This window comes from Dama dama, chromosome 21 (genome assembly GCF_033118175.1).
Source record: "Dama dama isolate Ldn47 chromosome 21, ASM3311817v1, whole genome shotgun sequence".
Lineage (NCBI taxonomy): Eukaryota > Metazoa > Chordata > Mammalia > Artiodactyla > Cervidae > Dama > Dama dama.
Window position 1 is genome coordinate 77,901,078 of NC_083701.1, and position 26,569 is coordinate 77,927,646.

General features: G+C 41.8%; 1 protein-coding gene and 1 non-coding gene across 4 annotated transcripts; one reads left to right on the forward strand and one right to left on the reverse strand.

Moving 5' to 3' along the window:
* The first annotated feature begins 84 nt into the window (after window positions 1–84).
* IMPA1 (inositol monophosphatase 1) lies at window positions 85–24,959 on the forward strand. Of its 3 annotated transcripts, none has more exons than XM_061123857.1 (9): window positions 85–235; window positions 5,560–5,622; window positions 5,997–6,130; window positions 7,850–7,954; window positions 9,190–9,235; window positions 11,435–11,543; window positions 14,594–14,702; window positions 22,220–22,371; window positions 23,383–24,959. In XM_061123857.1, exons 1-9 carry the CDS (start codon window positions 233–235, stop codon window positions 23,496–23,498), a joined length of 837 nt encoding a protein of 278 aa, XP_060979840.1. In that variant the 5' UTR covers window positions 85–232; the 3' UTR covers window positions 23,499–24,959. The 3 variants fall into 3 exon arrangements, 2 of the variants coding, with proteins under 2 accessions (XP_060979840.1, XP_060979841.1); XM_061123858.1 differs by lacking the exon at window positions 85–235 and adding an exon at window positions 2,599–2,697; XR_009689601.1 differs by lacking the exon at window positions 14,594–14,702.
* LOC133042933 (U6 spliceosomal RNA) lies at window positions 1,823–1,929 on the reverse strand. Its single transcript, XR_009689629.1, has one exon. It is a non-coding gene; the product is annotated as a U6 spliceosomal RNA (small nuclear RNA).
* Window positions 24,960–26,569: the final 1,610 nt, after the last annotated feature.

Consider the following 26,569-nt stretch of genomic DNA (forward strand, 5'->3'; position numbering starts at 1 on the left):
GTCCTTGCACCTCATGTGATGCAACCTCATCATGCCAACACTCCACATTCCCTGAGTGTGGACTTTGGAGTCAGTGTTTTCTACGCTTTCCTCTTGCTGTGTGACTTGAGGATAAATAACCTCCCTGAGCCTCAGTTTCCTCATCCATATGATGCAGCTGAATATATCTTCTCACAGAACTGTCGCAACATTCAAGTAAAATAATGCATGTGAAAACACAAGTGCCTGGCACATGGTAAGTCCTCAGTAAACGGTAAGTAACCAAAAGAATTCTTAATAGGGGCAGTTGGTTCTGGCCAACAAATACCTATCTGTCTATCTATCAACTCTCTATTAATCATGGGTTAACTAGAATATATTGTTCGGAAGAAAGAAAACTTGACTCTAGGAAACCTTCTAAGTTCTTCTGGCTGGACTAAGAATTAAATTGACATGAAAATGAAAGTTGCTCAGTCATGTCTGGCTCTTTGCAACCCCATGGACTATACAGTCCATGGAATTCTCCAGGCCAGGATACTGGAGTGGGTAGCCTTTCCTTTCTCCAGGAGATCTTCCCAACCCAGGGATCGAGCCCAGGTCTCCTGCATTGCAGGCGGATTCTTTACCAGCTGAGCCATCAGGGAAGCCCTAAAATGACATGAGACAGAGGTAGCAGGAGAAAATCAAATTTAGTTTTATACTTACGAGAATTCCACAAACACAAGAGGGCCAGAGACCCCACATGCAGGAGAGGGTCAGAGGCAGAAAAGCAAAATGAGGACTATATACCATCCTAAAGGAGATCAGTCACTGGGTGTTCATTGGAAGGACTGATGTTGAAGCCGAAACTCCAGTACTTTGGCCACCTGATGCAAAGAACTGACTCATTTGAAAAGACCCTGATGCTGGGAAAGATTGAAGGTGAGAGGAGAAGGGCATGACAGAGGATGAGATGGTTGGATGGCATCACCGACTCGATGGGCATGAGTTTGAGTAAACTCCAGGAGTTGGTGATGGACAGGGAGGCCTGGCGTGCTGAGGTTCATGCGGTCGCAAAGAGTCGGACACAACTGAGCGACTGAACTGAACTGATATACCATCCTGAGTTAAGGATTGGGATGGGTCCTGGGAGCTTCCAAGGATAGGAGAATGGTAAGAAAAGCAGATGTTTGGTAATTAGATATTTGCCCTACCATTTAGAAGGGCCCTTTAGATAAAGTATATCTCCAGTAATAAACTGTTTTCTGAGAAAACCCCCCAATTTAAATTCTTCTGGGTAGTTAAGGGAGGGACAGTAATTTCTCTTGCATTCACCAGGTCTCAGTTGCCTTTAGCTAAAAATAATCCTCTTGCAAAAGTGGAACATTTGGAAGAGGCTCCTTATGAACCCCTACAACACGCAAACATATAGTGTAGGTTTACACAGCATCAGTTCAGTTCAGTCACTCAGTCGTGTCCAACTCTTTGTGATCCCATGGACTGCAGCACGCCAGGCTTCCCTGTCCGTCACCAACTCCCAGAGCTTACTCAAACTCCTGTCCATTGAGTTGGTGATACCATCCAACCATCCTCTGTCATCCCCTTCTCTGCCCACCTTCAATCTTTCCCAGCAGGAGGGTCTTTTCCAGTGAGTCAGTTCCTCGCATCAGGTGGCCAATGTATTGGAGCTTCAGCATCAGTCCTTCTAATGAATATTCAGGACTGATTTCCTTTAGGAAGGACTGGTTGGATCTCCTTGCAGTCCAAGGGACTCTCAAGAGTCTTCTCCAACACCACAGTTAAAAAGCATCAATTCTTCGGGGCTCAGCTTTCTTTTTTTTTTTTTTTCTTTTTTTTTCTTTTAAAAAATATGGAACGCTTCACGAATTTGCGTGTCATCCTTGCGCAGGGGCCATGCTAATCTTCTCTGTATCGTTCCAATTTTAGTATATGTGCTGCCGAAGCGAGCACTCAGCTTTCTTTATAGTCCAACTCTCACATCCATACATGACTACTCTGAAAACCATAGCTTTGACTAGACGGACCTTTGTCGGCAAAGTGATGTCTCTGCTTTTAAATATGCTGTCTAGATTGGTCATAGCTTTTCTTCTAAGGATCAAGCGTCTTTTAATTTCATGGCTGTAGTCATCACCTGCAGTGATTTTGGAGCCCAAAAGCATAAAGTCTCTCACTGTTTCCACTGTTCCCCCATCTATTTCCCATGAAGTGATGGGGCCAGATGCTGTGATCTTCGTTTTCTGAATGTTGAGTTTTAGGCCAACGTTTTCACTCTCCTCTTTCACGCAGCATAGGTTTAACAAAAGCTGTAGAGCTAGAGACATCCACAGGATGGAATAAAAGACAGGGAGAAAGAAATGGAAATAGGAAATCGGGAAGGAATGAAAGACGCGAGAGATGGCAAAATAGAGAGGAATTTTCTTTTAATTACAGACAAATGTATGGACAGGAGAAAGAAGCACAGATGAAAGAGAAGGTGCCAGACCCCGAAGGCCGAGGCAGGGCGGGGCGCCTTGGGTAGCTTTGAGCCGCGGAGCTTGGGGCTGGGGGCTGGGGGCTAGGGGCTGGGCGCAGGGGGTGCGCGATGTGGGCGGGGCATGAGCAGGCCCCGCCCAGGACGGGACTTCCTGTCGGGCGGACGCTCCAGCTCCCCTCCTCCCGCTGCCCTCTCGCTGCGGAAGCGACGAGCGTCTGACAGGCTGGTGCGCCCGCCGCCCTGAGGTGAGCCCGGTCTCCCCGCTGCACTTGGGCGGGCATGGGGGCTGCTGGCGCCCACGGCCCCGCGGGCCGGGGCGGGGGGTGGGCTCGGCCGGGGGCGCCCGGCGCGGAGGCCCCGGCTGAGAGCCCGGGACGACCCCCGCGCCGTGGGGCCTCTGAGCGGCGGGTGCGGGGTGACCCACTGGCTCTCGCCTCGCCGATCCCAGAGGAGCCCAGAGGCCCGGCCGTGTCCGGGGCGGGTGGTCTCCGCCAGCCCCCGACCGCGTGTCGCGCCGCCGCGGACGGGCGGCAGGAGGCGGCGAGCGGGGCAGAGACGTCCACCGCGCCTCAGGGGTTAGTCTCCGAGCAGGCGAAGGCGGTGCTGCCTTTGGGCTTGTCTTTTTTTTTTTTGGGGGGGGGGGGCTTGTCTTAAGACTGGTTGGAAGGCAAAGGCGCGCACACAGCTGAGAAGTGTGGGGAAGACCCCCGAGTGCGCCAGGAATGACGGACGGCAGCCGGTGGGCTTCCGGGCGGGGCGGCCTCCTCAGAGTGTCAGTCAGAGGCGGCGCTCCAGTGGTTGCCTGCTCACGTAACTTACGTGTTTGTATCTGCAGGCCGTGCTTCTCTTTTGAGGTCAGGATCCGTGTGTTCAGCGGCCTAATGGACCTCTCCTTTTGGCTTCACAAAGGCTCCTCACGCTCTCCTAATTAAACTTTTGATTTCCCCATCTCTTACCCAGATCTCAGATTTGCCTGTCTTCTATCGTTCCATGTTTCGGTTGATGTCACCTTTATCCATTCATTTGCCTAAGTGGGAAATCTGGGCCTCATTAAACTCTCCCCCTTCCTCATGGTCCGTATCCACTCTATTGTTGAGTGCCCTCACCTTTTCCTCCCAGAACGTTTCCCTACCGTCCATTCCTCCCTCAACCCTCCCGTCCGTCTTGTTCTGCAGCCCACAAGTAATGATGCCTCATGGCTCTCAAATCGAAATCATGCCTCTAAGGGGTAATCACCATGGCACGACCCCCAGCCACATCCCTCCTCCTGTTCTTCTTAATCTCTGAGCTGTCACTTAGGCCTTTTGCTTCCTCTTCACATACCAGGAGTCCTGCAGTTGAGTTAGTCCTTCAAATCTTGGTTGAATCGTGTTCTTAGGGAAATCATATCTGGTACCTAAGACCAGGTCAGTGTTCTCCTGTTAGGTGCTTCTCGTTGAATAAATAGTCAATGCATAGCTCTCAACTGATTGAACAAGTACAGCCTCTGGATGGAGAATCCCCAGAAGAAAGGGTAACTTTTGAAATGAGCCTGGAAGAATTGGTAGGAGTTACACATATCAGTGCTGTGAGAAGGGGGAGATATGAGTGGCTTAAGCACAGTTTCCCTCTAGAAAGCAGATTCACTGTGAGAACATCCAGTTCTGTTGAAGCCTAGAAGAAGGGGACGGGAGTAAGAATGGAAAGAAGAAAGAAGATCTTAGAAACAATTCTTGAACTGCTCTGAGTAACTCAAAAAGTGGCTTCCTTCTAAAATCATTTAAATGCTTATATTAAGAAACAGGTTTCTCACGTGGCTCAGTGGTAAAAGAATCCGCTAGTCCAGGCAAGAGTTGCAGCAGACCCTGGATTGATCCCTGGGTTGGGAAGATCCCCTGGAGAAGGAAATGGCAACCCACACCAGTACTCTTGCCTGGAGAACCCCATGGACAGAGGAGCCTGGCGGGCTACAGTCCATGAGGTTGCAAAGAGTTGGACACGACTGAGCACGCACGCATATAATATATATATTAAGAAGAAAGAGCTAGCAGAAACAGCTGAAAGTATCTGTCTTTTGCCCCCACCCCCATCCCCTCTCATCCCCATTCCGATACTGTGAGCACCATGATTGGGATTTCAGACCAGTCTCCAGGGTGAAACTCTGTCAGTTATTCTCAACTGTAAAGATTAAACAATTAGGGTTGCTTTATAAATGATGCCACACGTTTCTGAGTCTGACAGCTTAAAAAGCTTCACTGTCCTAGGTACAGATTTTGGAGTGTGGTTAAGCCTGTGGTGAGTTATTTTAGTCTTCTCTGTAAAAAGTCAGTGGAAAGTTGGACAGTTCCGAAGACAAAACTGTTTTATTTTGTGCCCTCTCTGAAACCTGGGGCAATTCATTTTTAGCTTTATATGTTTTTTTAGTCCTGGAATTTTCTTTCCTCAGAATGTCACAGTGGAAAGAGCAGTGGACTTTCGATTCAGAATTGAGTTCAAATTCTGGTTGTGTCGTGTGTCTACAAAACCTTAGGCAGATTAGTTACATTCACTGAGCTTTAAGTTCTTCATCTTTACAATATCTTTAAAAATAATTTTACATGTACAAAGCACCATACTCAATTAGTGCTTTCTCCCCCTTCCCTTTAAAACTTCTTTAATTTCCATCCATGGTCAGTTGAATCCATGGATGCCAAAACTGCAGATACTGAGGGCTGACTGTTCTCTGTATTCTTTTTCTAATTTTTACTTTATTCTTAAACCCAAATATGCATCTATCTTTTAGAATATTTCTTGTGTCATTTCTTCTCCATTCCTCAGATGATTGTTGTTTTTTTAAAGTGTGATATGGTATGGGCGCTTCGAGAAACACTTTCATAGAATACTTTTTGTTATGAAACTGTTTCTACAATAGAAGTGAATGAGGCTAGGTTTAAAATGTTTCTTAATGGACCTGTGAATGAATATTGAGGAAAAAAAAAAAAAAAGAATTCTAGAATCCGGAGGAGGGTGAATCCTGAATGGAAGTATTTTGCAAATTGAGATGTTTTTGTGAATGAACTTCTGTAATTAAGACTTTTTAAGCAATTTGTAACTGCTTTGTCTTTGTATGTTTTGAATTTGTTGAGAAGATGGCTGATCCTTGGCAGGAATGCATGGATTATGCAGTAACCCTAGCAGGACAAGCTGGAGAGGTACGAACTGAAATCTCAGCTATGATGTGATGGATGTGGGCAGTATGTGGTTGCCTTCTTAAACAAAACATGTATTTTTATTGATCTGGATTTGTTTTCAATTTACTTAATGGGTGAATACTTCCATTTTATGTCATTAAACGTTTTGTAATAACAGTTGTATATCTAAAATTGGTTGTAAGAGTCTATGGTTTTATACGTAGAAAGTCATAACCACTAAGGGTTTATTTTATATACATTGTGGCAAGAAATATTTAAGAATACCATTCCAGACTGATTGATTGTTTCAAATCATTTCTATTATTCATCTTTTAATTTGATTTAAAATGACTTATATGCTTTTCTTATTTGCTTACCAAAAAATATCTTTTTAGTTGGTTCGTGAAGCTCTCAAGAATGAAATGAATATTATGGTTAAAAGTTCTCCGGCTGATTTGGTAACTGCTACTGACCAAAAAGTTGAAAAAATGCTTATCTCATCCATAAAGGAAAAATATCCATCTCACAGGTATTGCTTATGTCAGTTTCATGTGATAAAAATGAAATCTAGGTTGGAGTCCAAGAATTTTTACTTTAGACTCAGAAATTGACTGTCCTTAATTTACGCTGAACTGGAATTTATTTGGAGGGTGTCAGAATCCCTGAGAGTAGGACTGAGCAACCAGGAAGGAAGGCAGAGCTGGTTAGGGTTGGGTCAGGGTTAGGCGCCATCGTTTAGAAGCTGCCTCACTCCTGACTACTCTCTTTGGATGTCTTACCCCATTAGCTCAAGGTTACAAATCATATGCAAAAACATCACTTGCTGAACTTAGGTTTTTTTCCCTAAGCACAAACTTCCAGGGAGCAGTGAACAGGGGATATTTGGATTCCTTTATAGAAAGAGGAGTGTTGGATGCTGGGAAGTTAATGTGACAAATGTCTGTCATAGAGAAGATTTGAAAGTTCAGTTTTATTCTCTATATTGCAAACATTTTTAGGTGCTAAAGGAGTGGTAGCTTTGAGTTTGAGAGAAAATACTAAAATCTGTCTCTCTTACGGACACAGAAATATAACTGAAATACTGTCATCGTTTTAAAAGTTTTAACATTGTCATTCACCAGTTCTTCTTCATCATGCCATTGGCCTTTCCTGGTATTTTAGCCACTGAGGAGAAAAAAAATTGTTTAAATCTGCATATGCTTTCTCTTAGTAAAAAGGTTTATAGCTAAGAGAAAAAGACAAAAGAAATTCATGGTAATGATTATTAGGACTTTTCAGTTTTGAATAAAGGACATAAATAACAGAGAAAGTAGGAAAGGAAAGAAGAAATCCAATGAATTCAGACATCATTTACAGAGTTCACCTGACATTTACTATGTAGAGTGTTTTAGGAATGCATATTGATACAGTGATTTTGGTGGGTGATTTTCTTTCTCTTTAATTTATTTCATGTTCTCTGTATTATCTATTGCTGCATAGCAAGTTACTCTTTAAAAACTTAGCAGCTCTAGATAACATAGAGTTTTCTAGGATCAGGAATACGGGAGTAGCTGGACTGCGTGGTTCTGGCGAGGGTCTCATAGAGTTATAGTCAAACTGTCGATCTCCTCAAGGCTTAACCGGGGCTGAAGGATCCATTCACTTACGGTTTTGGTGACCTCAGTTCCTCATGGCTTGTCTGCTGGCAGCTTCCTTCAGTTTCTTCACCATGTGGGCCCCTCCACAGAGCGGCTCATAGTGTGATGAGCGGCTTCACCTAGAAAACAGAGGGAAGGGGAAGGTGGAGAAATAGAGTGAATAAGACAGAAACCTCAGTGTCATTTTGTCAAAGAGTCTTCAGAATTGCACGTTGTCACATACACGTTGTTCTTTTGGTTAGAAACGAGTCACTAAGTCCAGATTCACACTCAAGGCAAGGGACGTTAAACTCTACCTCTTGAAGAGAGGGTTATGAGAGAATTGGTAGACTTAAACCTCCACATTTCCTTAGTAAGTTATCATCTGCAATAAAAGCCTTTTTCAGCATGTGTCTTTTCTTATCTTAGTAATACATTTGAGAATTTTGAATTCTGTCATCTTTCACATGACTTGTTCTGGGGGAAATAAAATTTTCTCACTTTCATCTGTCTGCAGGAAAAACAATAGAAAAGTGTAGTTGTGTAGACTTTTGTTATGTTTTATAGTAGACTAAAGGTTTGAAAATTGTTGAAAACTGTAAAGATTCAGAATTTGTCATATTTGCTTTTAGTTTCATTGGTGAGGAGTCTGTGGCAGCTGGGGAAAAAAGTATCTTAACTGACAACCCTACGTGGATCATTGATCCTATTGATGGAACAACTAACTTTGTACATGGGTATGTGTTTAAAATTTTAATATTGTAATTACTGTTCGTGTATTAAATGAATGAACTGTTCAATATGGTTTTCATTACCACATATACTTTAGAGAATTCTGTAGTTGTAAAATATGTTATGCATAATTTTCCTCAGCTGTGGATGAGGTAATGAACTATTAATGTTATAGACATGTGCAGTCAAGTGCTCTGTTCACCATTCTTTTTCTCATTGTTGAAACCACATAAAGATGTATGCAAGCAACATTTCTGCTTTGAAATAAATTAAGGAACTGACTAACTTCAGTACTAGAGTGTGCCTTTATAGAGTACATTTAATCCAGGAGAAAAAACTTTAGAAAGAACATGGGTTTAGAACATGTGACCTTGTGACCTTGGGCAAGTTAACTTAATCTTTTTAAGCCTCAGTTTTATTTTTTTCATTCCCTAAAATGGGCACATTGATGGTACCTGCCTCATAGAATTGTTAATGGGACTTAATGAGTTGTACATTTATATAAAAACTTAACATAGTGCCTGGCACAAAGTAAGTATGTAATTCAGTATATGCTGAGAAGAATATGTAGGGGAAAAAAAAAAATATATATATATATATACAAATTAAGTATATAAGTACAGATATATAGAAGAAAGCCTGATGGATTTAAGAGTTTCAACAAGTAGTTGAGTTTGGTGGGATGACACATAGTTGTTATATTTGAAGTTGTCATATGTGGCTGTGTGTATCTTTACGAATAGAACTGTTAAAGCCATAAAGCTAAGAGGTAGGATCTATATATGATAGAATGTTACTATAGAAAGATGCTCATGATATGAGGTAACATACAGAAGATTATAGTACAGTGGATAGTATGATCCCATTTTTGTTGACCTTTAAGCTATATTCGTGGAACTTGGCATTCAAAAAGTATAGAAAGGCATGTGGTGCCAAGTGGCCTTCCCACTTCCAACCCCAGCTTCTCAGAATCCATTTCCGAAGGCAGCTGTTGTTATCAGTTTCTTGTGAATCCTTTCAGAGCTGTCTCGTGCCTATAGAAGCATTCTGCATGCATGCATCTGTGTATTCCTCCGCCCCTGCCCTGCACTTATACAGAGGGTTGCATACTATACACACAGTTCTGGGAAGGGATGAGACTGTTCATAGGAGAAAAATTGTAAGCAGTTATATCATGAAAAAAAGTTTGTTGAAAATAAGTTCTACCTTGGTAAATTTGTGTGTTTTTTTTTCCTTTAAGATTTCCTTTTGTAGCTGTTTCAATTGGCTTTGTGGTAAATAAAAAGGTATGTTGTTTAAATTTATGGTTGGTAAAATGCCTTGCTGTCGTTTTCTGAGAAAGAGTAAATGAGTCTCCATGATAAATTTAGGTTGTCTCTATTCAATATATGTAGTACCATTATTTTGAAATAAAATACAGACCTGCTAAACTTGTGATACTTTTTCCCAGTGAAGAAAATGTAGTGTCTTCTGAGAAGATTTTACAAGGAAAAAATATGCACAAGTAACTGAAATATGATTCAGTATTTAATCACCATTATATATGTGAATATGATAGGAGTTGATATAGGATCTGAAATGTTTAATGGAAGAGTTGGGTGCTGAGCTAGGAATGCTTTAGTAGACATTTAGTGAAGGGAAAGACCAGGAAGTGGTAGGGGCCAAGTGTGATGAGAAAATACAGAGTATATTCAGGAACCTAAATACTTGCTATATCTAAAGCCCAGTAGCGTACACTCTACACCTACTGCATTTCCATGCTGTTTGAGTATTTGATTAATAAAAAAATGAATGATATTTAACATTACATAACACCTTACATAACTGTCTTCAAGGAGCTTGCGATATATTTGATCATCATGTACACAAAAGAGTTAAGAAAACCCTGAAAATAAAAACATAAATTAAAAAAAAAAAACATAAATTGGTGCAAATGAAATCTTAGGCACAGGATTGTATTAATCAGTGAGAACCTTCAAGAGGAGATAAGTGAGCATTTCTCTTATTATCCGTTCTGGACTGTTGAATTCCCAGTTCAGTGCAAAAGTTAGATGTCGAACTATGAAAAAATAAAAAGTAAGAACGTGAAGAGGGTGTAACGCATCCTGTCAGCAGCAGTTTGAGGAAATCTTCATAATAAATTGAAGGGGTGTTAGAATTTGGTCATGTGAGTTGGGTCATATTGGGAATTTTCCAGGTAAAGAAGAAAAGGAAAGTATTTTAATCAGAAAGAACAGTCTGGGGATGAGCAGGATGTGTATGGGCGACAGTGAGATGTTCGTTGTGAGTGAAACTCTGGAAATGGTTGGAGCAGAACTGGCGAGGTGAGCTTGCTGTGGTCAGGCCATGAGGCCATGTGGTCTGTCTGTGCCGGAACATTAGTGGCTTCGAGGTGGTTGGAAACCAGGAGAGGTTTTTCAGTGCAGAGTGCCAGATAATTCCAGCACTGTTCGAGGTCACACCAGAGGGGTGGGCAATTCTGAACTGAGATAGAGGTGGTGAGAATAACTGAGGAAATAGCCAAAATCAGGAAGTGTTTTCAAGATAAAATTGACTCATGGGGAAGGACTGAGGCATGCATGATCAGGTTGCGAGGGAGCGTGACCTCTGTGGCTGAGGTTTATGCAAGCCTAGGTTCCGAAGCACAGCTCCTGACCTGCGTTGATGGGGTTGGTGGGAGCCACACCTATAAGGGTAGTTGACTTTGTGGACTGGAAAGAAAAAGCCTGTAAGAATCAAGAGAGCTAAAAGGGAATTGGAAGAAAAGGAAGGGTGAAAACGGCTGAGACACACAACTGTTGGGGGTTAGGCAGAGAGGAAAATCAGAAGAAAAAGTGACCCCAAGAGAGACCAGCGGGAGGAGGACAGCACCAAGAGCACAGAGTATGGGGTTAACTGTTGGTGGTCCGCAGCCTCCAGATCTTCAGAGAAGACGCTTGGTCCATGAGAGTCCATTCACGATCTCTTTGCAGGGAGTTTCAAGAGATGCATGATCAGAGCAGAAGCCAGATTGTGATGTAGAAAGAGAATGAGAGGCGCAAAGTCTAGACCACTCTGTGGCAGTGAGGAGAACAGGAGAAGGTAATGAAGGCCTGGTGAGGGAGGGTCACTCTGGCGAGAAAGTACCAGAATCAAAGCCCAAGAGACAGAGATCCGTTGATGAAGCAGGTTTTCAGAGAAGTGTGACACAGGAGGAAGGAGTCACCTTAGAAAACAGGGAAGATCTGCCTTCATCTGAGGCGGGAAGGAGAGAGGTCAAAATGTACGCCCTGAGTTTGGAAACTGATGGGAGGAGACTCAGGGTTCAGACCTGGTGACCTCTTCCTCGGCTTAGCTGGGAATTAGCATTTCAAATAGCCCACAGTCTAGCCGTTTAAAAACATTAACGTACCAGATATTCTTGCTGCTTTCTTAGAAAAAGTATTGATTGAATGAAGAAAAATGCTCAGGTTTGGTAAAGAAAGCTTGCGTTGTTCCTTCCACAGATGGAGTTTGGAATTGTGTACAGTTGCCTGGAGGATAAGATGTACACTGGCCGGAAAGGAAGAGGTGCCTTTTGTAATGGGCAGAAACTGCAGGTTTCACGCCAAGAAGGTGGGTTCACCCCCATGTTTGGTGTGATTCAGACCACGCACTCGTACGGTAACCTTGGTGTTCTCCAAGTGTGACCTGACTCATAAGTGTGTGTGTTTTCTCTGTACTTTCTCATCGTGACCACAGTTGTGGATGTGGTCATGGAAGCTGGGGAGGCAAGTACAGCGAGCAGATGGCGTATACGCAAGGCTGCGGCTTTGTCAGGGGCCCTGGGGAGCGAGCGCGCCTCCCACCGCACAGCGCTCTTGGGTCATTGCTTCAGCCCTGCGTCTCAGATTCTTTCTAGAATTCCTCTGCTCTGATGCCACTGGAGCTAGTTATTAGTAAATTGAAAGAGAAAAGGCCCTTCAAGTTGGGAATCATTAAAAATGGGACATAAAGCTATTATATATAAGGATGGGTAAAGAGCACCTTTCTACTGTATAGCGCAGGGAACTATATTCAGGGTCCCATGGTAAACCATAATGGAGAAGAATACGGAAAAGAATACCTAGATACATATATATATATATATATATATATATATATATATATATATATATATAAAGCTGTAACTGAATCACTCTGCTGTGCAACAGAAACTAACACAGCATCTTAAATCAACTATACTTTGATAAATTTTTTTTTAATGAGGCATAAAACTTTTTGTAATGAGCATAGTGATTGGCCTTTTTAAGTCTGCTTTCTCTGGGGCAGCTCACTGTGTTTTAGAGGCACTTACCTTCCCTAAAGCAATCCCAACATTTTCCACAGTTTACACTTGCAGGTTCGTTTCTTTTCTTTTTTTTTCAGATTCTTTTATGTGCAGCAAAAACTTTAGAATCCTCGTCCGCTTTTATAATTTTTCTCCTCAGACTCTTAATTTGAGGGCAGATTTTGAATTTGTTTTCTTTTTATTGAACTCTAAGACCCCAGAGATTAGAAGATACATTCTAATTTTCGAGATGTTAACATGTGAAAAAAATGTGCATCTTAGAATTGAAGGAATGTGGCAGCTTTCATAAAAAGAACTCTTTCCGCTCTTCTGTTATTTCTTTCACTTAAACAGGTTATGTGATCATTAGAAGAGTTCACAGTTATAAACAAGGCTTGGAACAAGCTGGCGGGCACATCTCAGCTGTGGGCGGAGGTGAAGTGTGAGGTGTCCCAAGAGTAGCCTGTGAGCCAGGAGGGTTGAGTGTGTCCTGAGCTTTGGTCACAGTGCTTCAAAGAGAAAATGGAAAGCACTGGATAATTTGTCAAGTTAGTAAATGGAGGTCAGTTGACTAAATTTATTGAAGTATAGTTGATTTACAGTGTGTGAATTTCTGCTATACAGCAGAGTGGTTCCATTGTACACATGTTATTCTTTTCCACATTCTTTTCCGTTGTGGTTGATCACAGGATGTTGAGCGTGGTGCCCTATGCTGTACGGGGCCTTGTTTATCTGTTCTATATGTGGTAGCTTGCATTTCGCAATCCCAGACTCCCAATCCTCCCCTGCCCCACCTCTTCTCCCCTTGGGCCACCCCAAGGCCATTCTCTGTATCTGAGCCGCTTTCTGTTTCATAGGTATGTTCATTTGTGTCATGTTTTAGACTCTGTTTGTCTTTATCTTTCTCACTTCTCTTAGTATGATAACCTCTAGGTTCGTCCATGTAGCTGCGAACGGCATTATTTTGTGGTCGAGTAATATTCCATTGTATATATGTACCACATCCTCTTTATCCATTCATCTGTTGATGGACATTTAGGTTGCTTCCATATCGTGGGTGTTGTACATAGTGCTGCGGTGAAGGTAGGAGTGCATGTATCTTTTCGAATTACAGTTTTGTGTGGATATATGTCCACCTAGATCATATGGCAACTCCGTTTTTAGTTTTCTGAGGAACCTCCGTACTGTTTTCCATAGTGGTTACACCTGTTTACATTTCTACCAACAGTCAGTCAGTCAGTTCAGTCGCTCAGTCATGTCCAACTCTTTGCGACCCCATGGACTGCAGCACACCAGGCCTCCCTGTCCGTCACAACTCCTGGAGCTTACTCAAACTCATGTCCACTGAGTCGGTGAAGCCAACCAACCATCTCATCCTCTGTTATCCCCTTTTCCTCCTGCCTTCAATATTTCCCAGCATCAGAATCTTTTCAGATGAGTCAGTTCTTCACATCAGGTGGTCAAAGTATTGGAGTTTCAGCTTTAACATCAGTCCTTCCAATGAATATTCAGGACTGATTTCCTTTAGGATGGACTGGTTGGATCTCCTTGTAGTCCAAGGGACTCTCATGAGTCTTCTCCAACACCACAGTTCAAAAGCATCAATTCTTAGGTGCTCAGCTTTCTTTACAAGTCCAGCTCTCACATCCATACATGACTACTGGAAAAACCGTAGCCTTGACTAGATGGACCTTTGTTGGCAAAGTGATATCTCTGCTTTTTAATATGCTGTCTAGGTTTGTCATGGCTTTTCTTCCAAGGAGCAAGCATCTTTTAATATCATGGCTGCAGTCACCATCTGCAGTGATTTTGGAGCCCAAAAAAATAGTCTCACAGTTTCCATTGTTTCCCCATCTATTTGTCATGAAGTGATGGGACCAGATGCCATGATCTTCCTTTTTTGAATGTTGAGTTCTAAGCCAACTTTTTCACTCTTCTCTTTCACTTTCATCAAGAGCCTCTTTAGTTCTTCTTCACTTAACTGTGGTACCATTTAATTTTAATTTTTGTTTTATTTCAAATCTATATATAAATTATTTTTAAATTCTACTTTTTAAAAACATATGTAAGGCATTTGGTGACTAAATGTATCATGCGTGTAGGCAAACTGGTTATATTCTGCACTTTTGGGGAGGTAGGCTAAGAAGCTAGATGCCTTTTGATGATTATAAAAATGATGATAAAATGACTAGAAGAGAAGAAGAATTCATAAATATTTAAAGCCTTAGAAAGAAACAGATATGATTCAACTAGGAAGAAGGATAAAAATGTCCAATTTGTTGAGCTACGCTGTCAAATTTTTTTGTCAGGTTCTTATTTATAAACTGTAGTAATTATTTGAAACTTTTTCTTTTAGATGTTACCAAATCTCTCTTGGTGACAGAGTTGGGCTCTTCCAGAACACCAGAGACTGTGAGAATTATTCTTTCTAATATGGAAAGGCTTCTTTGCCTTCCCATCCATGGGTAAGCTCTTTTTACTTTACCCCTGAAGTTGAATATTCTATTATATTAATGCTATAGATAATTTGACATTCTAAGGAATGAATTTTTATTTAGAAATGAACTTTTAATTGATAGACATGGAGTCAGTACCGTAATTCTAATTTTAAAATGTGGTTTTTTTTAAAACCTTTATTTGAAAATAATTTGAAATTTTAAAAACCTTGCAGAAATAAAAACCCATAAGAAACAGCAGTATGCAGTTAAAAACCTATAAGAAACAATTCAGCTATTGTTAACATTGTACCCATTGCTTTATCATTTTCTCATTCCTTCTTTTCTGTCTCTTTGTTTGTGTATGTGTGTGTGTTTGTGTAAATATTCTCCTTTTTTCCCCCTCAGCAATTTCATGATAAATTACTTAGTGTGTGGCTCTTTACCCCTACATAATTCAGTTTGTTATTTCTTAAGAATAGGGATATTCTCTTCTGTAGCCACAGTACAACTATTGACTTCATAGCTTTATCTATCCACACATACTTAGTTTTGTCAGCTAATCTAACTATGTCTTCTATAGCATTTTTTTCCTCCAGGGCAAGATTCAGTCTAGGGTTAGCATTACATTTGGTTGTCGTGTCTATTTCACTGCCTTTAACCTGGAACATTTCCGTAGCCTGAGCGTTACCCACTTTCTCTAAGTTTTCAAGTTATTTGCACAAGGTAGGCAAGGTAGACTCTTACAGTTCATTTCTGACCTGTCTGTGTCAGTAGTTTTCTCCCCCCCTTATCATTTCTTATTTTATGTTATTTGGTTTTTTTTTTTTTTTTTAATCTTGATTAAATTACTTGGCCATTTGTCAGTGTTTTTTTTTAAAGAAAGAACCAGGATTTTGATTATTAATCTGGTCTGCTGTCTTTATCCTCCCTGCTTTATTGTTTTCATCATTGTGCTTTCTTGTCATTCATTTTGTTGTTTCCTGGTTTTTTTTTTCCTTTTTAAGTAGAGAATTTATTTTTATGCTTTGATTTTTATTGAGGTGAGTATTTAGGCTATGAGTTTTTATCTGATTGCTGCTTTAAATGTATCCCACAGATTTTGATGTGTTTTCATTGCAATTATTTTTCACAAAATTTGTAACTTCTGTTTGTATTTCCCCTTTTACCCAAGAGTTGTATTCTTAAACTTCATGGGGAAATGCTTTTTGTGCTTTCTTAGTTTTTTTTTTAATCTGTAGTTTTATACATTGTAATAAATAAGTTTTATGGAGCTTTATGTTCCCTTTGGGCCTAGTATATGATCAGTTTTTGTGGAACTTCTATATACACTGGAAAAAAGTACATTTTGTACTTTGATGTTTGGACTTGAAGTCTAATTGTTTGCATTTGTCTGGTTAATCTTTGTCCACCTTTATTTTTAGTGTTTTTGAAATCAGTGCATTTTAAGTGCACCTTTTGAATACAGCATAGAGTGGAGTTTTGCTCTATAATCAATTTGAAAATCTTTTCTTTTTAATAAAAAAGTTAGGCTTGTTCATTTATTTATATGACCATTTTGTTTGGTCTCAATTTTGTATTATCTTATGTTGTAATTGTATTGTGATTTGTATATTATGTTATGTTTTATATTAAGTACTCTGTACTTATTTAGTGTATCCTCTTTTTTTTCTCTTTTTCTATTTATAAAAGATTCAATTTTATTCTCATGGGTTTCTTTTATATTAAAACTGTTTATAATGCCCTTAATATTCTCTTTTCTTACTTAACCGTTCTGTTAGTTCTGTAAAGACTCCAGAACTGCTTAGCTTCTGCCTGTTGCCTATATAACATTCAGTGATTTTACTCTGCTTTTCTCTTTTTCTCTCCCTCTCAATCTAGTTTTTTTTTTTTTTTTTATTTAAGTTATTTAACTTGCATTCTTTCTAATTTATCAGGCATATTATTACTACATATTGTTTCACACATAGTCCCATCCTGTGGTCTTAGTTTTTCCTTTATAAAATGGTCACTGTCCTGTGACGTTTTCTTGGTGTCAAAAGTTCAGAAATAACAAGTAAAACCATTGAATCACTGAATTCAATTTTTATTATGCACAAACCAAAAAGACGCTTTGCAAACCAGGAACACCCAGACCAAAACATGGGATGAGGCTCAGCCATGTATTGTTATAAAGCAGCTTATACAGTAAGAAGGTAGCGACTAGTTATTCTTCAAAATGATTGACTATAATAGAATTTTCTTAAATGATAGGGAATTGATTAGTGGTTAACTCATATCCACCTTGAGAAACAATTTAAGTTTGCTTGTAATTTTCAGAAGCATAAGCAAGAGATGATCCAGTTACTTTTGTTAAATGTGCTAAATTAACCTTTGTTTTCATGACTAAACTGATTTGGTCTGCTCAGGGAATTTTCAAGACTGGTCTCTTTTTTTTTTGCTTTAACACCTATCACCTTTGTATTGGTGAAGCTCATCCTCTAGTAGATTTCTTGGGAAGGGCACCTGTGCATGGTATTCCATGATTTCTGGCATATTCCAAACTGTTTTCCTATGGTCTTAAAACTCCAAGGACAGCTTGGCTGGATAGAACATCCTTAGTGAAAGAAAGTATGAAGAATATTTCTTTAAAAATGCTGTTTCACTGTTGCTTTGCTTTGTATGTTGTTTTTGAGAAATCTGATGCCAGTCTGATTAATTGACTTTTGAATTATTTCATGTTTTGTTTGGAGTCTCTGAGAAATTTTTTTTTCTTTTAATCTTTCATGGCTGACACTTTTATAAGGGTATATCTTGGAATTCTTAGAGTTGCTTGCTGTGGGATGGTTTTCTCCCTTTAATCGATAGATTAATGTCTCTCTTTTTTTCTAGCAAGTTTTCTTGAATTTTAAATATTAGTTCACTTATGCTGTTTTCATTTTCTTCTTCAAAGACACCAGCAGGAACATTCAACCTCCTTTGTATCTTCTCTTCTGTTACTTTCTCTCTGGCCCCTTTTACTTTCTTTTATTGTTTTTTTTCTCGCTGCCCTTTTTCAAGTTTTCATTTGCATCTCTTCTCTTTAAGGGTACCTTGTGATTCAGTCTTAATTTCTGATAAAGTTTTGTCTTTTTTTATTCCTCTTCATTTCTGAGTTCTATTATCTCTTATGTTATTTTTTCCTTCTTTTATTTCGTTCACTTCTGTGCTTACTTTTCCTTTTGCAGAGAAAGTTTATCAGCCAGAAAAAACCCAAACACTTTATTATTAATGATGTTTGATGTTTCACTGTAGTTACGTGCGGCTGTGTCTACTTTTTTCCATTTCTGTTCACTTTGTGATCTGGGTTCCTGGTTTCAGAGTTTCTTCTTCCGTTAGTTCTCTTCTTCTGTGTAATTTCTGTTAGGAATCCCTGTTAGGTGTAGGAGACAGGGGTTGGCATGTCATTTTCTCTTTCATTTCTCAGGATTTTTCATTTCTTTTACTTTTTAAAGACTTATTTATTTATTTCTGGCTGTGCTGGGTCTTTGTTGCCGTGCTCAGGCTTTCTCTAGTTGTGGCGAGCGGGGGCTGCTCTCCACCTTGGGCCACAGGCTGTAGGGCACACGGGCTCAGGAGTGTGGCTCACGGGCTCTGGGGCATCCGGGCTTTAGGAGTGTGGTTCACGGGCTCTGGAGCACCCAGGCTTCAGGAGTGTGGCTCACGGGCTCTGGGGCATCCAGGCTTCAGGAGTGTGGCTCACGGGCTCTGGAGCACCCAGGCTTCAGGAGTGTGGCTCACGGGCTCTGGAGCACCCGGGCTTCAGGAGTGTGGCTCACGGGCTCTGGAGCACCGGGGCTTCAGGAGTGTGGCTCACGGGCTCTGGAGCACCGGGGCTTCAGGAGTGTGGCTCACGGGCTCTGGAGCACCCGGGCTTCAGGAGTGTGGCTCATGGGCTCTGGAACATGGGTCAGTAGGTGTGGTGTCCAGGCTTAGTTGCTCCATGGAGTGTGGGGTCTTCCCAGACCAGGGATTGAACCCACATCCCCTGTATTGGCAGGTGGATTCTTTACCACTAGATCACCAGGGAACCTCACCACCTCCTTTATTTTAAGTGGAAGTATAATTGTATATTAATTGTAAATGACATTTATGAGGCAAAGTAAATCATTATGGATCCCATTTCCCTTTTTGGGGAGATTCATTTAATGAAATGCACTATATTTGTTTACTTCAATGATGTTTCTTGTGTGTTGCTTTAGGGAATGATTTGATCATGACTTGGCTCCTCTTTTGAGACCCTTTAATCTGCTAGGCCCTCCCCGGGGTGCTTTGCTTCTGTTGTTTCTGATCATTGCAGCTGTAGCCAAGTTGGTATCCCTATTTCGATGACAAGAAGACTAAAATTTGAAGAAGAAACTTCTTTCAAAATTACAGTTTTTAAGCAGCTGAGCAGGGAAGCAAACTCAAATCTTTGTGATTCTGAAGATGGATAGGTTCTTTTTAGCTCTATACCATCCTAACTGTAAAGGAGGATCAGACTAACATGGGATTCAGACAGAACACATTTGCAAAATCTAGGCCACAGCCTCAATTGTTTGGTGATTAAGTACTATCTTTAGTAATACTTACCCATAAAAGAATATACTTACTGATCAAAAGACCTCTTGCCAGAGAGCTATTGAAATACATCAGAAGTAGACAGAAGCATTGCATCTAGCGTTGGTCTTCCAGCCCAGTGTTCAATGTCTGAATAGAATGCCAAGAGATGATTTGTGGAAGATCTTGGTGTTTTCTTTCTGTGATGTGAGGTATGAACTATCACATATCCCCTGAGAAAGGAGGAAAGTACACCATTCTTGATAAACTGAAAAAAGCCATAACGTTTATTTGGGTTTATATATCTATGGACATTTTTGGAATTGCTAGTTCTTAATTTTGATATATAGTAAAATTGTAGGTGGTAAAATGTATTTAAAATCAAGGGCATCATGTAATTCTGGTCCTTTTTTGTTGTTAAATTGCTTTGGCATGAAGGGTGTACTAGGCACAGTACTAGTTTATTTTTTAGATACAAAACAGATATCACATTATTTCTTTTTTAATTTTAATTTTATTGGAGTATAGTTGATTTACAGTGTTATGTTTGTTTCAGGTGTATAGCCAAGTGATTCAGTTATGTACATCCATATTCATTCTTTTTTAGATTCCTTTCTCACATGGGTTGTCCCAGAATATTGAGTAGAGTTTGCTGTAGTAGACAGTAGACCCTTGTTGGTTGTCTGTCTACATATAGTGTGTGTGTGTGTTCATCTCAAGCCCTGATGGATCCCTCCCCCATATTTCCCCTGTGAACCATAAGCTTGCTTTCAGTATCTGTACAGTTTCTGTTTTGTGAATAAATTCATTTGTCTCAATTTTTTAAAAATTAGACTCCATGTGTCATACAATATCACTGACATGTGAAATCCTCTTATTTCTTAAAAAATAACGAAGGGTCTCAGTGAACAGACCTGACTGCGTTATTTTCAGAGGACTTGCCTGGTGGCTTAGAGGGTAAAGCATCTACCTGCAATGCGGCAGACCTGGGTTCAATCCCTGGGTTGGGAGGATACCCTAGAGAAGGAAATGGCAATCCACTCCAGTATTCTTGCCCAGAAAAACCCATGGACGGAGGAACCAGGTGGGCTATAGTCCGTGGGATCACAAAGAATCAGACACGACTGAGCGACTTCACTTTCACTTTCAAACAATTAAAAGAAGAAGTTTGAGTAAAAACCATTTGAAAGTAGTTAATTTACAGACATGGTGACTCCTTTTTCTTAAATACTTCAGTGTGTATATTTTTGATAAAAGGGACATACTCTAAGATAACCACAACACAGTTATAAAAATCAGGAAATTAGCTTTGATACATTGTCTAATGTAGTGACAATTAAGTTTTGAAAGAATTCTAATCCAAGGTCCAAGCCAGAATCATATGCTGCACTTTGTTATTCTCATCAGGCCTTTTTTTTTTTTTTAAAGATTTGTATAATTTGGTTGCACTGGGTCTTTGTTGTGGCCCGCGGGCTTTCTCGAGCTGCGGCGGCGGGGGCTCCTCGCTGTGGGGGCTCGTCTGCCCTGGGAGCACAGCCCCCGCACAGGCGCAGGATTTGCCGCTCCCAGGCTCCAGGGCCCTGGCTCAGGAGTTGTGGTGCTTGCGCTTAGTTGCTCCCTGGCACATGGGGTCTTCCGGGACCAAGGATCGAACCTGTATCCCTGCATTGGCAGGCAGATTCTTTACCATTGAGCCACCAGGGAAGCCCTCATCAATGCCTTTTAATCTGGAACAGTTGCTTAGCCTTTATCTTTTATGACCTTGACATTTTTTAAAAATGTAGGGCGGTTGCTTTATAGCATGTGTTTTGATTTGAGTTTGTTGGATTTCCTTGATTAGATTTGGGTTATGCATTTTTGGCAGAAATGCAACAGAAGTACTGTTATGTCCTCCTCCTCAGTACATTCTGTAGGGCGGTTGCTTTATAGCATGCCTTTTGATTTGAGTTTGTTGGATTTCCTTGATTAGATTTGGGTTATGCATTTTTGGCAGGAATGCAACAGAAGTACTGTTATGTCCTCCTCCTCAGTGCATTCTGTCTGGAGACACAGGGTACCTTTGTTCCATCGTGTGTGTGTGTGTGTGTGTGTGTGTGTGTGTGTGTGTGTGTGTGTGTGTGTGTATCCAACTCTCTGTGACCCCATGGACTGTAGCCCGCCAGGCTCCTCTGTCCATGGGAGTCTCCAGGCAAGAACACTGCAGCGCATTGCCATGCCCTCCTCCAGGGAATCCCCCGACCCAGGGACTGAACCCAGGTCGCATTGCAGGCGGATTCTTTACCAGCTGAGCCACCAGGCCCGCCCTTTGTCCCATTACTGGATGCTAACTTTGATCACTTAGTAGTGATCTTGCCATCTTTCCCATTGTAATTATTGTGTATCTTATAGGGAAATACTTCAATGTGTAAATATCAATCATTTTAGCATTTATTGATGATTCTTTCCTGAATCAGTTATTATTACAATAGCTGATAAAATGATGTCTGTACTCACCCTGACTTGGTGTATTTCCAAGGACAAGGTTCAGTGAGAAGGCCCCGATGTTAGCAGAGCCCGGCAGGGCTGCCACCTTCTGGCCACACGTGCCGATGCCCACGCCACTGGGGGTGACCAGGGGCGCTCTCGCACGAAGGTCCGACAGACTCCTTGTGTCGTGGGGCCGTCGTCCCCGGGTTTAGACCACAGTGACGAGGCATGCATGCTGTGGCAGCAGAGTTACAGCGTTTTCTTCAGTGTTTTTCTTCCCAAAGTGTCATCACTTTAATGTCTACCTCACACCTGACTGGTTTGTTAGGATCCATTCTGTCCTGTATATAGTGTGTCATGATAATTAGGTTTCACGTATTTTGATTTTAAAATTCAATGCCACCTTTTTTTTTTTTTTTTAACATTCGGTAGATTGGTTCAAGTGATCTCAGTCCACACTTGAAACTGAAGCTAAGGAGGAATGCCTTACTTGAATAATTATTTTTTCCCGTCTTGTCTGTTAGGATCCGGGGTGTTGGAACAGCAGCTCTGAACATGTGCCTGGTGGCCGCTGGGGCTGCGGACGCGTATTATGAAATGGGGATTCACTGCTGGGATGTTGCAGGTGCCGGCATCATTGTGACTGAAGCTGGCGGCGTGCTCCTGGATGTCACAGGTAAAACCGCGGAACCAGAATGCGTTGTTTTCTTTCCATACCTATGGGACTGTCCTCCAAATATGGCCTTTTTTTTTAGATGTATCTTTTAATGTTTCCCTTTAATATTTTTTCAATGTTTACACTTGAGCTCTTCAAGGCAACACAAACCATGTAATTTTCTGCAGAATCAAAATAGCATATATTGGGAAACAGAGGCAAAAATGAGAAGTTAATGGTAGTGTGTAATTAATAATAATAAATGGCTAAGCCTCTTCAAGGCTTCCCTGGTGGCTCAGCTGGTAAAGAATCTGCCTGCAATGCAGGAGACCCGGGTTCAATCCCTGGGTTGGGAAGATCCCCTGGAGAAGGGAAAAGCTACCCACTCCAGTATTCTGACCTGGAGAATTCCAGGGACTGTATAGTCCATGGGGTCACAAGCGACTTTCACTCTCACTTTCAAGCCTCTTCAACTATGAGTACCAGGAACTCTTGACAGGCTATAGAGAAAGGCTAGAAGGGCACCGGGTCTGAGGTTGTACCAAGAGCTCTCTGAGCGGTGACTGTGGTGGCAGTATGGGCCTCCTCCACCATCCCTTTCTGCCCTGGCCCTAGGGCAGTTTCATACTTTCTCTGCACTGATGATGAAATTTTTAAAAGTAAAGAGTGAACCTGGGTTAAAATAATTCACCAGCTGTCTGGGAGAAAAGCAGCAAAGAATTAAGAAGGTGGGAAGGAGAGCAGCGTGCAGATCCCTGGCCTCGGGTTTTCTGTCAATAGGTTCCAAACATGAAATAAAGATGATGTGTGTCAGACCCCCCACTTCCTTCAAAACTGGGATTTCTAAAAGATGCTGAGAAACTCATTTATGTATTAGCAAAGCTTAAACATTGTGGTTATGACACAGTGTAGTTTTTTTTCAAGATAATAGAAAATATAAAATGTTATGATCAACCACAGTACATACTGCTATGCTTGTTTTATAGGAATTATTTTTTACAAGATATAACCATTTTCCATATTTGATTTTAGGTGGACCATTTGATTTGATGTCACGAAGAGTAATCGCTTCAAGCAGTAAAACATTAGCAGAAAGGATAGCCAGAGAAATTCAGATAATACCTCTTCAAAGAGATGATGAAGATTAACTCTGACAGCTTCACACATTCAGTCACAGTTGGTCTCCCCAGGTTTTCTGATGTGCTCGTGGTGTTACAAAATTCAGGACTTCTGTTTCACTTGAAAAATATGATTGGTGTAAATTGCTTTCAGAGTCCATATTTAAAAACTACAACTTGTTCTGTGTTTTACTAAGAGTAGGTGTGCAAGAGTGGATGAAATAGTTCATTGTTTTAAAAATGTCTGTGTGGTAAGAATGTACTTTGGGAAAGTACACAGGCAGTTGGTGAGATAGGTTATCACATCAGCTGAAATAGCCAGTTAGCAATTTAGAGTTTCTAAGTATTTATGAGCCTGTGAAATTTTGGCGTACTATTTCTGTGCATATGCATTCTTAATGAGACAGTTAACTTTTTGGAAAATTTTTTCTTTAGTTTCAAAAGCCATAGTAAATTTGTAAGATGTATATAATGAATACTGCCTAGACCAAGATTTCTTTCTCTGCAGAAAACCTTGTTTTATTCATCAGTGTAGCACCAAACATGGTACCTGTCAAATGGGAGGCAATCCAAAAATAAGCATTGAAAGAATGAGTATTTTGAAGGTAGTAATTCCTAGTTGCTATGGAAAGTAATGAGCTGATCACTCTGTAATTTTACTTCAGGTTTGGACGCAAGAACATCTGGTCATCCTTTTTATATTTCACGTTACTGTTCCTGTTAACATTTCGTATTACCATGCCATTCCAGTGACTGCACCAAACAAAACTCCCCCCGCCACTCTCGCTGTGCGTTTGTTTTAAATCGACAGTGGCGGCAGTTGGAGCCGAGGAGAAACCGGTGGGCCAGAGACAGCGCTCTCCCCGCGCCCTCGTGGCCGCCTGTGTCGGTTTCCTATTGCACAGAACACGTGGTCCCCAAGCCCAGTAGCGTCCAGTGGTGCCTGCTTACCACGGCACACAGTCTGGGAGCAGCAGTCCCGGGCGCCTTCGCGAGGATCCTGTCCCAAGGGTCTTCCATGCGCTTGCAGTCAAGATGTTGAACGGAGCTGCAGCATCTCGGTTTGACTGGGGCTGAAGCTCCTCCTCAGTCTCGCTTGTGTGGCTGTTGGCGGCAGCTCCTTGCTGTCTGGTGGCCAGAGGCTTGCCTTCCTGTCCGTCTTCGTAGCTGAGTGTCCTCATCGCGTGGCGACGGCCTTCCCCCGGAAGAAGTGAACCGGGAGAGGAGGCAAGCAGGAGACCGCTGTGCCTCCTATAACCTGGTCTCTCAAGTCGTCACTCTCACTTCCATTCTTTTCTGTTCAGCAGATGTGACTCTTTAAGTCAGCCACACTCAAAGGCTGGGGAATTCCCCAAATAGATAGCATCATTCTAGAATTCTCTCTCTTGAGCTCCAGACTCATGCTTCCAAAGGCCAAGTAAAATCTCTCTCAATGTGTTGCAGATGTCTCATGCTGAACGTGTCTCCAAATAAACTCAATCCCTGCTCCCATCCTTTCCTGTCCTTACATTTTTTCTCTTAGTTCATAGTATTTTCCCAGGCAGACAGGTGATATTTTCCCTCCCGTGCCTCTCACCTCCTACGCAGTTGGCCACCAGTTGTGTTCAGATGTATCAGGAAGTCTCTCTGGAATTTTTCTCCAGTTCCGCATCTCCACTGCAATGCCTGGACAGTTACCTCCTGAATTGTTACAATAATCTTGAGTTACTACTGCCCCTCCAGTCTCTCCTCCACACTAACGCCCAGATCTCTCACTTAAAATCTAATCCCTCACATAAATATGAAAAAAAAGGACTTCTGTGGTGGTCTGGTGGTTAAGAATCTCCAAGTCCCCTTGCAATTCAGGGGACTCGGGTTTCAGCCCTGGTCAGGGAGCTAAGATCTCCGCTGCTGTGGAGCAGCTGAGTCCACCACCAGAGGGACGCCTGCCCACCACGACAGAGGGGCCTGCGTGCTCGACTGAGACCCAGCGCAGCCGGAGAAATCATGTTCTCAGATCCAGTCCCTCCCCAGGTAAGGATACTGGGGTGGAAGTCCACATAACGTACACCTGGGCTTCCCTGGGGCTCCGTCAGTAAAGAAGCCGCCTGCAGCGCAGGAGACCCGCGTCCAGTCCCTGGGTCGGGAAGATCCCTGGAGGAGGAGGTGGAAACCCACTCCAGTGTGCCAGCCTGGGAAATCTCACGGTCAGGGGAGCCTGGTGGGCTGCAGCTACAGTTGCAAGAGTCAAACACAACTCAGCGACTAAAACGCCACCACCACTCACCAGATTAAATTTATCTCTGATCCGTCATTTCCACCACGCAAACCCGAATTCCGCACGTGATGCCCGCGTCCTTGCACTTTTGGAGTCCTGTACTCAGTCCTGGATTCTTTTGGCCAAAGCCCTACAGGCAGCCTGTGATCAAGCCACCACCGGGAAGTACAGAGTCGGCTTCACCCCAGCTTCAGCTGCCTGGGATTCCCTCCTCCTACCAGACCCAACACGTGTGCCCACCCTCCAAAACGTAAGCCAAAGGTCCCCGCCTCTCTACCCCATCTTTGGCTCACCTCTTCATTTGGATTTTGTGCAAACCCATATTGAATTTGTCTCAGTGAGTAAGAGTTTTTGTTTGTCTGTCTGTATCCCCACAATACTCTGAGCTCTTTGGGAGCAAGGATCATGAATAAGTCAGTTTTCTGACTGTCAAGCAGTAAAGGTCAGTATTTTAGTGGGGAAGAGAAATCGGTACGTATTAATTATTTTTTAAGAGAATGGGTTTTATTTATTCAGCCATAGTTTGTTCTTTTACGAGTGTTTTCTGGAGAAAGTGAAATCTTTTTAGATTTCTGAGTGGATAAATTGGGCTTAAAGAACAGAATATCTGCATTTCAGAATTCCCAGCCTATTTGCTGAAGACCACCTCGTCGTCCTCTGCGCTGGCAGAGAATGGCCACTAGGGGGCATCGTAGCTACGTTCGCGTTATTCACTGCTAAGTGATGAACTTCAGGGCAAAGGCCAGTTGTGAAAACAAAAAGCTCTTTATGACCCACAGTTGTTTAGCTGTGCGTGCCTTTTGAAAGAAAATTAACATTTAAACGTCCTACCCCTTATCTCCAT